The 10246-nt window shown below is 37.9% G+C and overlaps 1 protein-coding gene across 1 annotated transcript in view; it reads left to right on the top strand.

The window, feature by feature from the left end:
- The window catches only part of NEK11 (NIMA-related kinase 11), a 58736-nt gene extending 49326 nt beyond the window's left edge, over nt 1-9410 (top strand). Inside the window, exons 12-13 of the mRNA XM_009078761.1 lie at nt 6062-6186; nt 9258-9410. Of these exons, the coding sequence (XP_009077009.1) occupies nt 6062-6186; nt 9258-9410 (278 nt within the window). The remainder of the gene's footprint in view (nt 1-6061; nt 6187-9257) is intronic.
- The last annotated feature ends 836 nt before the right edge of the window (nt 9411-10246 follow it).

A 10246-nucleotide genomic window follows, 5' to 3' on the forward strand; every position in this document is an offset into this window, starting at 1 on the left:
ACGGTTTGTCTGATCAAAAAAGTTTAAACAACTAAGGTAGTTTCAAATTGATGTGATAAGGTAGCTTTGTGGTCACTTTTCCTTTGATTTACATCTCTTGCTCTGTTCTTGCTGGAAGCAGTGCAAATAATAGGGCAACATTTACAATAAGGACTCTTTGTGCATAAAGGAAATGTCTTCTGAGACTTGCTAAGTGCTCCTTGTTATTGACTACATTGCTATATTGTTCTTTCTCTTCATTCATCCATCCGTACTAAAAGGATTTCTGAATATTTGGAAAAGTTTGAAATTTGCTGAACTTTAAACCATGTTTGAAAGGCAACATGAATTCATCTTCATTGTCACTGGCTACCAGAGCTCCCATTTCTGTATACATGTAGAAGTAGAATGTATACATGTCTGCATTCTGTATACATGACAAGTAGAAAACCAGAAAAAAAACCCAACCCAACAAACCTGTCAGAAAATTAGGGAAAAAATATGACAAAAATGTTCCTTCTTGCTGTTCATTTTTATTGGCAGCTCCTCCTAGCAAGTCCTATTTTCCTCTTATACTTTGTACTCACTGACAAAATTCCAGGAGATGGAAGGTTTAGGGAAAAGAACTGTGTCCTTCAAATAAAACATTTTTCTTAGAATTTTTATTTTGGTTAAAAAAAAATAATTTTTCCTTGGAAAAAACCATTTTGAAACTTGCTGCTTCCTTTCTAACATCAAGTAGTAGTTGATCCCCATAAGGCCACTCTGATTCATACCCTCTTTATCTTTTTCTAAACATTTCACAATAGGTGAAGCAGCGAAGCCCAGAAGCGAATTGAAGCTTTTTTCTTTTTTAAAATGTTGAGAGGAGAGTTATAAAGTATCAATGTTTAAATTTGGTTACATTTCTAGTTATCGTTTAGAACAACCCATTTTACTTTATGTCTAAGCTGTACACGGCCGTGTCAGGAGGTAGTTCTTTTTATGACTTCATAGTCCTTTTGTGCTTATTGAAAAGAATTGTACAGGATTTTCATGGGCACAAAAGTCCTGTGCATCCCCTAGCTCATTTCTTAAACACATGTTCTGAGAATCTTTTACAGCCTAGTTTCGAAGAGGTGGACAAAAGATTCCACGGACTTTCAGAACAGTGAAGCTTCAGATCTTGATAATGCATATATCATCTATAGCTGACCAAAGGATGGTGCCTCTCTCTGAATGAAACTTTTAAAGGTGAAGGGTTTTGTCTTGCACTGGAAAAAAACCCTACAAAACCAAACCAATCTGAGTGATCTGAAATTATAATAAGGGAGTTACTTTATTTTTCCTATTTGTATGAATATGACCTGAACTGCAGGGGGGCAGTTTCAATTGTCTTCTTGTCACAGTGCTTCAACTCTTCATATTTTCTTCCTTGGCAGCAAAAATCTCTTTTTGTTTTTTCTCTCTGTGATACCCAAGAAGAGACTGTCTCCATCTCCCTTTTATCCTCTGATGGGATAGTCATGGACAGCAGTAAATTTTCCCCTTTACTTCCTCTTCTTAGGGCTGAACAGACTCCATTCTCCCAGCCCCTTTTGCACCCAGGTGCTCCAGCCCCCTGCCCAGCCTAGTGCCACTGTGGCATTTGCTCCAGTAGATATCACCTGCTTAGATGGGATCAAACTGGTATTTGCTGACATTTCCACAGAAAGGAAAGGATCAGGGACACCTTTATGTTATTGATGGAGTCCTGTCAGTGGGCTGTCTTGCAGCCCAGTGCAACTGCAACAGAAACAGAAGCTGGAGGAATGATTTTCTCTGCTCTTGCCTCAGTCCCCAGTATGACTCATGTACAAAGCCTTGCGGGGTGGAGAGTGCAGGTATCTTTGTCCTGGCCCTGAGTGTGTCAGTCTGTGGTAGCAGAGATGTGGCAGCACTACTTTTTAGCATCTTCGTTCACACACCATCTTAAGAGTACATTGCATCTCATGATAGTATGTGTCAGAGCAGTTGATGATTTGCTCTGACTTTCCTGTGCGTAGTACTGAGCAGACCAAGGAGTGTAACTACATGGAACTATAGCATTTTTTTCTTTTAGATGGGAATGTGGCAGCTGAGAAAATCAGCCTTTTTCCAGAGATATAATGAAGCCTTTGGTTCAAAAAAGTGCAATAGTCCTTAAGAACCAAGTGTGACTCTGTTACTGTGAATACAAGTGGTGAAAATTTACATATACCATTCAGTTTCCCTTTTTTATTTTTCTTTTTATTTTCTTTAAATAAAGAATAAAATAAACAGAGCCCTACTTATTGTTGTCTGCATACACTGGAATGTGGGAATGCAGCATCAATGCACTATTTATAAGTATAACTTCGAGGCAAGAGAAAATTAAAGATATTTATCAAAGTATTTTCATCTCTTTGGAGAAAATTGTTGTTGCCAAGTTACTAAGCTACCTGAAACAAGCTCTTTCATGGATTTAGACAAAATAGTAAAAGTATCACATTCCTTTGTTTTCTGTTTAGCTTGTCTTCTTGGGAAATAACTGTGCTTTTATGATTTTGTTAGATAATGGGGTTTTATCCTTCATTCCACTATTAGTGTCAAGTTACTATATAGAAAGAAATATAAAGAGGAATGTTATTATTCAGATCTTGTTTTCTTTTGAGTATCTAATAGCAAGTATCGAGTGTCTCAATGCTATACCTAAGCCACCTAGTAATGCAGAAGCAACAGCTGAATTTGTTTTGAATTAAGTGCTTTGTAAGCAAATAAAAGGTATCATGAGTGGCCTTAGTGCAGCACACACAGCTGTATAAAGCACATTGTATTTTCAGAGACTAGATGACACATATGGAGGTGTGAGGGGGCAGAAGCAGCTGTAGTGACCTTCCTTTGTGCTTCATATGAAACATATAAACATGATGCCTCAGAGATGTACAGTTGGATGCCAGTCTAGCTGTCAAAACAGAGGCAAGGTACCCTGGGTTCTGCAGCAGTGATTTTGTTTCCTCTTTCAACCCCCTCACTAGCACCACTTCTTTACCCAAGTAACTTCTAGGCATACACAGGTTTAATTTCTGTTTTATGTCAGAACAAAGGAGAAGGACAAGGTCCTGGTGTTGGAGTCATGCTAAGCTTTGCAGAGATGTGCAAACAAAAATCAAACAGACCTAGCCTGAAGACAAACATTTTTATTAAAGCTACTCCTCTGAAAGCACAAACTAAAGAGTTTTCTTCTGTGCCACACTTCTAAGTGTGCAACTGCACCAGTAATGTTCAGGAATGGGGGCAGTAACCAGCCTTTTGCCACCTGGATTGTGGAAATTGGATGTGTGTATGAAATATCCAGGATCATGGGAAAACTCAGGTAGCAAATATTCTAGAGGATGGACTGCAGACATGGAAATGGAAGCATATGGGCCCCAAACTCCCTGACAGTGCCTGCCCTGAGCTGAAAATACCAACTCCCTCAATTTACCTGCACTTAGACTTTACTAGGCCAGCACAGGTACAGCTTGCCATGCTGATTTATGGTATCTGATTCTGTGTCTCAACTAAATAAGCTTAATAAGATTAATTTTGTGGATAATCAGAGTTGTATCGTGTGCATCTGTAGCACATGGAAGACTGGAAGCTGGCTAGTAGGAATTGTTATATGGAAACACATAGTCTAAAATTAATGTGTAGATGTTTTGAAGGCTCCTTTTTTAGAGATGCTAATCATAAACCAAGAAGTTTTAAGAACTCGTATTAGCTAAGTCCCAGATTCCCATCCACTGGACATGCTATCTTCTTTCAGAAATGTCACTTGGAATAGTTTCTGAATCAGGGCCAGTAAACCTGTGTCTCCTGGAACATCTCTAGCATCTGAACGAGCATTTCAAATTGTATTACTAAGCTGGGATTAACTGGCTGTCTATGAACAGCTGTCAAGCCAATTTCACAAATGGTGAAGTGAATAATTCTGACAAGGATGCAAAAGCTGGCAGGGAAGTGGGATACAGCCAGTGCCAGTCTCTCTGCATAGTTCAGATGCATCAGCAGTTTTGTATGGTCATGAGCTGCTCACAAAGCATAGAGTTTACAGTAGCCAGAACAGACAATTTGAAGCTACAATTATGAGTAAAAAGACTGATTTTGATACCTTGTTTGGTTGGAAAGGGGAGGATATTGCATTTTTTAGTACAACAGTAAGCAAATGCACAATGTGGGAGGAGAAGATGGCTCAGAAAACACTAGTGTAGTCCGATGTTTGTATTATAACATAATAAATGCTCTGGTTTGTATGTATTCGAATGCTTATGTACTGATGGATAGAATGCAGATGAACCTAATAAAATTATGCTAATCGCAGGAATGACAACCTTACTGCAGGAAAGAAAAATTAGCGTTCATCCCATGTGGCAAAGGAGATGCATCTTAATTTTGTGGTATTATTTCCATGTAAAAAGGAATGATATTTAAGATTTTCTTTTGTTGTAATGAAGTGCTAGGCTTTTCTGTCAACTGGCACTTTGTAGACATCAAGGAATTAGGAACAAAAATAAAAGGTTTCTTCTGTGGGAAAAAGTTTCTGGGTTGGAGGGGTCTTCTCCTGGAAGTTCAGGTATTGATTAGTTGGTGTGTTTTTTCAAACTAAGAGAGGTAAAAAGTAGAAACAGGAAGGAACAGGCTTGGAAATTGTAGCTGTGGAGCATGGTGCTGTTATGCAGCTTCCATAAATATCTTAAAATAGAGAAAACTGAGTGAGAATGTGTCAGCATTTTGGTGCTAAATCAAGTTTTTAAAGAAAGGAAGAATTTTTAAAAAATTACATTGGAGACAGTAGATAGTAGAGCTCATATCTCAACAGGAGAACTCAACCACCTAATGCTGCAGTCAAATACATCTTTAATTTTTTCCTGAGTTCTCTTTTGTACACCTTAAAGATTATAATTATTCCTCCTCCCAAAATCCAATCTCTTTTAATAGATTTTAATTTTATTCCCCTGTTTGAATACTTCTGGGTTTTTTAATCCATGTGAAACAATTGAAAAAATCTATTAAACATTCTTATGTCATATTGTTTGAATTTAATTGCTTTCAATGCAGTAATATTTAAGATAAGTCAGGCCATATGTCTTTAAAGTGGCAGATGTAATTGAGGAGAGTGATGGAAATCAGCGTTAGCTGAAGTTATGACAATGGTGGTTTATGACAGCTGAACATTAAGCATTTTTTTATCTTCAGCTAACACTTCTTGTAATAATACCAAGATGAATACCAATGCTTAGGGTGACTAACGGGATGGCTAGTGAGCCAGGCTCCCTTGTCCTCTGGTCCTGTCTCTTGTCTCTGAGCTGCATCTGCCATGGGCAACTCTTTGCCATGCAGCTTTCTCTACAGAAAAGTGAGAATTCTGGGGTTTATTCCACTAGTCACCACAGGCCATCTTCTATTTAAAATTCAACACATGCTTAAGTGCTTCTGCTGAGGAAGGACAGCTCCCTGAAGCAGATGCAATCAGACCTCCAGCTGTTTCAGTAACTTCTTTCTGATGTAGTCTGGGATGCTAAAGGATTTCACCCAGAGCAGAGTGGCTGGAGTATCTTTCACGCTGTGATGAATGTGTTGAGTTTTAATACCAATTATTGTGCTTCATGGGCTCATTGGCTATATTAATATTGCATTCGCTGCTATTACTAAAACTTTTGATGGTAATAAATTGAGAGAGCATCACATTCAATTATGCATAGCTTGACTTTACACTAGTTTCTTTTATTTTATTATAGTTTTGCTTCAGGAATGTTTGGAAAAAGATACAGATTTAAATTCTTATATATTTTAAATGTGTACCTGTTCTATATTATTTTCTATTTTAGCTTAGCAGTTGTATTCACCACAGGTTTTGTGTGTTTGAGAAAACCAAACTGGGGCATAATTTCAGCTCACGAAAGCTGGATTCTATTCAGTACTGTCCTTGCTTTGACTAGATGATCCCATGAGGTCCTTTCCAGCCTGAATTATTCTATGGTTCAGTGATTTCAGTGCATATCAGTATAGATCCTTTAAGGTCATTAAGATCCCTCTATGCACCTTAACTCATATTTGCCTTTAGAGATCCCTGAAGACCCAGAAATTGCAGAAGAATATTATAATGATGAGTTTGAATCCTGTTCAGAAGACAGTGAAGAGGAGGAGGATGCAGAGGCATCGCAGACTGTCTCTAAGACAAATCACCAGGTATATATGACCTTTGAGAAAACCATGTACACTTGATGCTCATTTTCCATGAAAAATTAAGTTCCATCCAAGAATTTGTGCTACGGACATTACTGAATTATTTTTTTTCTGTTAGGAATGTGTGTGTATATCAATATCATGAATTAATTATAAATGTATACATGTGTAATTCTTGTGAGACATTGAAGAGAAAGATTCTTTCATTCCTTCAAGAATAAAGATAACTCTCTCATGAATGCCTTAAGGTAGATTGTTGTCAGTAAACTTCCCTGTGACTGTAAAACACTCAGAGTGGGGTCCTCTCATGTTAGCTCTGGGTTAAATTAATTAAAGCTCCAAGTTTAATTCAAGCATAAGATCTAAGGTCCAGCTCTAATTCCTGGGCACAGATAGGCACCTCTAGTTGCCATTTCTTCCTCCCTATATGAGACAAATTTTCTAGGACAGTGTGATAAACTATGAGCCTAAAGAGCTACAAGACTTGACCAGCAAATCTGTAGACTTTCCCAACAGTCACAGAAAGTGTCAGTGAAGAGAAAACTTATTGTTGAAAGGTTTAAAGTAGCCTTATCAGTTGAGGCTGCCACAAGAAACTCAGGGATTGCAGTGTGAAGGTTGAAGATTATTGGAAAAGGCACCTAATTTAGATCTGATCAGAATGAGCTGAGATGAATCTTGTCTCCAGTGATCAAGTCTCAGTGAAATCAATAAACTTAAATGTCCAAGGCAGTTCTGAAAAATGGATCTTCTTAAGGCGTTCAGGAACTATTCATTTCTCCCATGGGCCACCAGCTTAAAGCATTGCCTGCAGTGCCTCTGAATGGTGTTGTCTGGTTCTGCTTAGGAACCTACATTAATCTGTGTTCATGTGCAAATTTTCCAGAACAGAGTGTGATGTCTTCTGCATTTCAGGGAACTATCCAAGTATACTAATACTCCTAAATTATAAATAACTTGTACTGATTTTTTAAATTTTGATCCAGTAGCTTCGTTAAGATGTAGCTATTAAGGCAAAAGTAAAGTGTTTGTGTGAGAAACCAGAACTCTTCTACCAGAGTAGCAGTGAATCCTGAACTTGTTTCCCCAGTTAAACTTGAAGTTTGCTCAGAAACAGCTTCATTAAATCTAGAAATGGCCTCCTAGCTTTCAAATTAAACACATAGAATGCCTTAAAATTCAGGAGTAGTTTGTACAGGTCTAAAGAAATTGTTAATCAATTGTAAAACATTGGAATATCTTAGACAATGGGGTTTTTTTTTCAGTTTGCTGGGTTTGTGCTTACCCACAACATGTACACATACAAAGAATCTACTGCCCAGAAAGTCTACCACACGATACTCTTGAAAATGTATTATTGCTCATTTTCATCAGACTCTGAGATTTTTTTAGAATTCAGCTTTCATTGATGGTATCATTAAGTGTCAATCAATAGTGTTTTTGAACAGGCAGACTGCTACTTAGAATTAACAAAGGGCAGAAGATAAAAATAGATTTCTCAGTAATTCAGAATAAATTAGTTGTTGGCATTCAGATCTGAGCAGCGACAGTCAGCGACGTGTTGCAGTGACTCAAAATTCAGTGATGACAAGAACCAGCATGGTGGGCGGGAAGAGCCATCCCACTGGCACCCTGTTGTCTCTATCCAGCCCCTGTGGCCCTGAAGCTTCACTTTACCAGCATCTATGTGCACACAGAGCATTAACCCTCTGTGAACTGGCCTGCATGGACCAACTGGGAAGCAACACTGAGACCATTTGCCTTTTAGAACTTCCTCTGTCAAAGAAACTCATTATCTGTGCTTTTCTTGTGTTGACCCCAGCACCTTAGATATAGCATAAATGTGTTTCTGGGTGTTGACACAATCACCTTTTTTATTTCTTGGGAAGTGAAAATAGTCAGTTTTCACTTTCTCAAGTGAAAAATGTTGCAGTAAATCCAAGGTCAAAGCAGACTATGCATAGCTCTGCAAATCTGAACACCTATGTCTGAACTCACTGAGCAGAAAGTCAGTACTGTAAGGGGAACTAAGAAAGCATTTTTAGGGAGCAATCATCTAATGCAGGTTAGATGGAACATATGGAGAGGTCCCTCTTTGGTGATTATAAAGGGATCTACAGTTATTAGCATGCACAGGACATCTCCATTCTGGATGTCAACAATTATGTGAGATGAATCCCACTCAAAGGTAGGTGGGATCATGCTCAGTATTAATAATAAGCTTCAAATCCTACCAGAATAGCAGAGGTTTGCTTCTGCAGTCATTTGCTTAACACCAAAACTCCTACTTCTATTTCAATGATGGGATTCATACTCTTAAACCCTTTCTTCAAAAATACCTTTATAAATTAAGCTTTTGGAGGTGTGTGCTAACAAAGAAGTTGTTCCACTGCAACACAGTAAGGACTTGTAAGCTAGTTGCCATCCTAATTTCATCAAATGTCTCAAATTTCCAGTCCCAAGATTGCTTTACTAGGTACTTTTGTGCAGAGAGTGCATAAATGCCACATCAGGTGGTGCTCCCTGGTGACCCCATTACTTCAAACAAGGATTAAAAACATTTTCAATGTTCATGCAGGAGCATGGGGTCAGAAAAGTCATCTAATTGAACAACATATTGGAGTGCAGGATGTAGAAAGAGATCTGAGCTATATTGGGCTTCCACAGATGTCAAGACAGACTGAGTAGTAGTGGCCTTATGTGGGATGCAACACCTCTTCAGTTAAGAAGGTAGAGTTAGGCACTGGAACACTGTAATTTTAAAGGTTTAGAATGGGAGCTGCAACAGCTTTTTTTCTTACGTTGATATCTTTCAATACAGCCTGTGTGATTTCAGCTACATTGTTCAGCATTGGAGTTTAGTGTCCTTTGTTCCTCTCTTTTGGAGCAGAAATGCAGATTGCCAGATTTCAAGCAGCAATTTGCTGATTACTTTTCCAGACCTCTACCTCTTCAAGCCAACGCCTCTTTTCCACATTTTCTTTTCTAGGAACACCACTTTCTAATTAGGGGGAAATCATGAAAGAGATTGACAAACTGTTTCTAAAAATGCTATAAAATATGATACTTATCAGAGGTTTCATCTTGAAAAGTTAGTGCACAATGAAGCTTCCATTGGCTTTGATTTAGCTGAGCTGCTAATGGATGCTCTATACTGCAGTTTATCACCTTGTTCTTTGTGTTTTCTTTTCGTGACCATAATAGCAAATTCACCCTCTTTGTTATGACAAGGTCTACTAATGCAGTACAGTGGGTTCCTACTTTGAAATTGCAGGTTGCTTCTGGGATTGTCAAACCAGACAATCAGCTGATATAAATTATCATAGCTTCAGCAGCTGTGAGTGGTCTGTGTGCTGTCACCCCAGAAATGCACCACTGGATTCCTACCTCATGCCTTGGCAGGGCGTGTGGCTGTTAGAAAGGGATTGTTAGTTCTGAATTTGAAATGTGTAGGCATTCATCCACACCAGCCCTTATGTGTAGGAGTGCCTCTCTCCTGTGCATCTGTCAGAGCACTTTGCCTATTCTGTAGGGCTCTGCTTTCACTGCTAAAAAAGAACAGAAACATTAAAGAGATAAATTAAATAGATAAACACATTAAATAAAACAGCTAAATCTTCTTCCATTGCTAAACCCAAGTGGAGAAAAGGCAAGGGTGATGAAAGAAGTGAAAATGTATCTTTTGCCTTACAGCAAAATGAGAAAAAAAATCAGCTCGGTTGTGATAATTGGAGTAAATATGATGTCCTGTTGTGACAAGTCAAAGATTTGGGAATTACAGTCTTTATCCCATTAAAAAAGAAAAAAAAAAGGTTTTATTAAAGCAATACTATGTCCCATTAAAAAAGAAAAAGAAAAAAGGTTTTATTAAAGCAATACTATTGTATGTGGTCATTTACTATGCTTTTGCCTATCTGTCTGTAGATTTGTGGTTAACTGTTAGTAATATCAAAAATATAAATAATTAAAAATTGATATTAGCAGATAATGAATATAAAATTTTTGTTTTGAGTGAAAAATATTTATTACCTTTTTAATGAAGTCCTATAGGTTCTTTTAATCT

This window comes from Acanthisitta chloris, unplaced genomic scaffold (genome assembly GCF_000695815.1).
Source record: "Acanthisitta chloris isolate BGI_N310 unplaced genomic scaffold, ASM69581v1 scaffold5177, whole genome shotgun sequence".
Lineage (NCBI taxonomy): Eukaryota > Metazoa > Chordata > Aves > Passeriformes > Acanthisittidae > Acanthisitta > Acanthisitta chloris.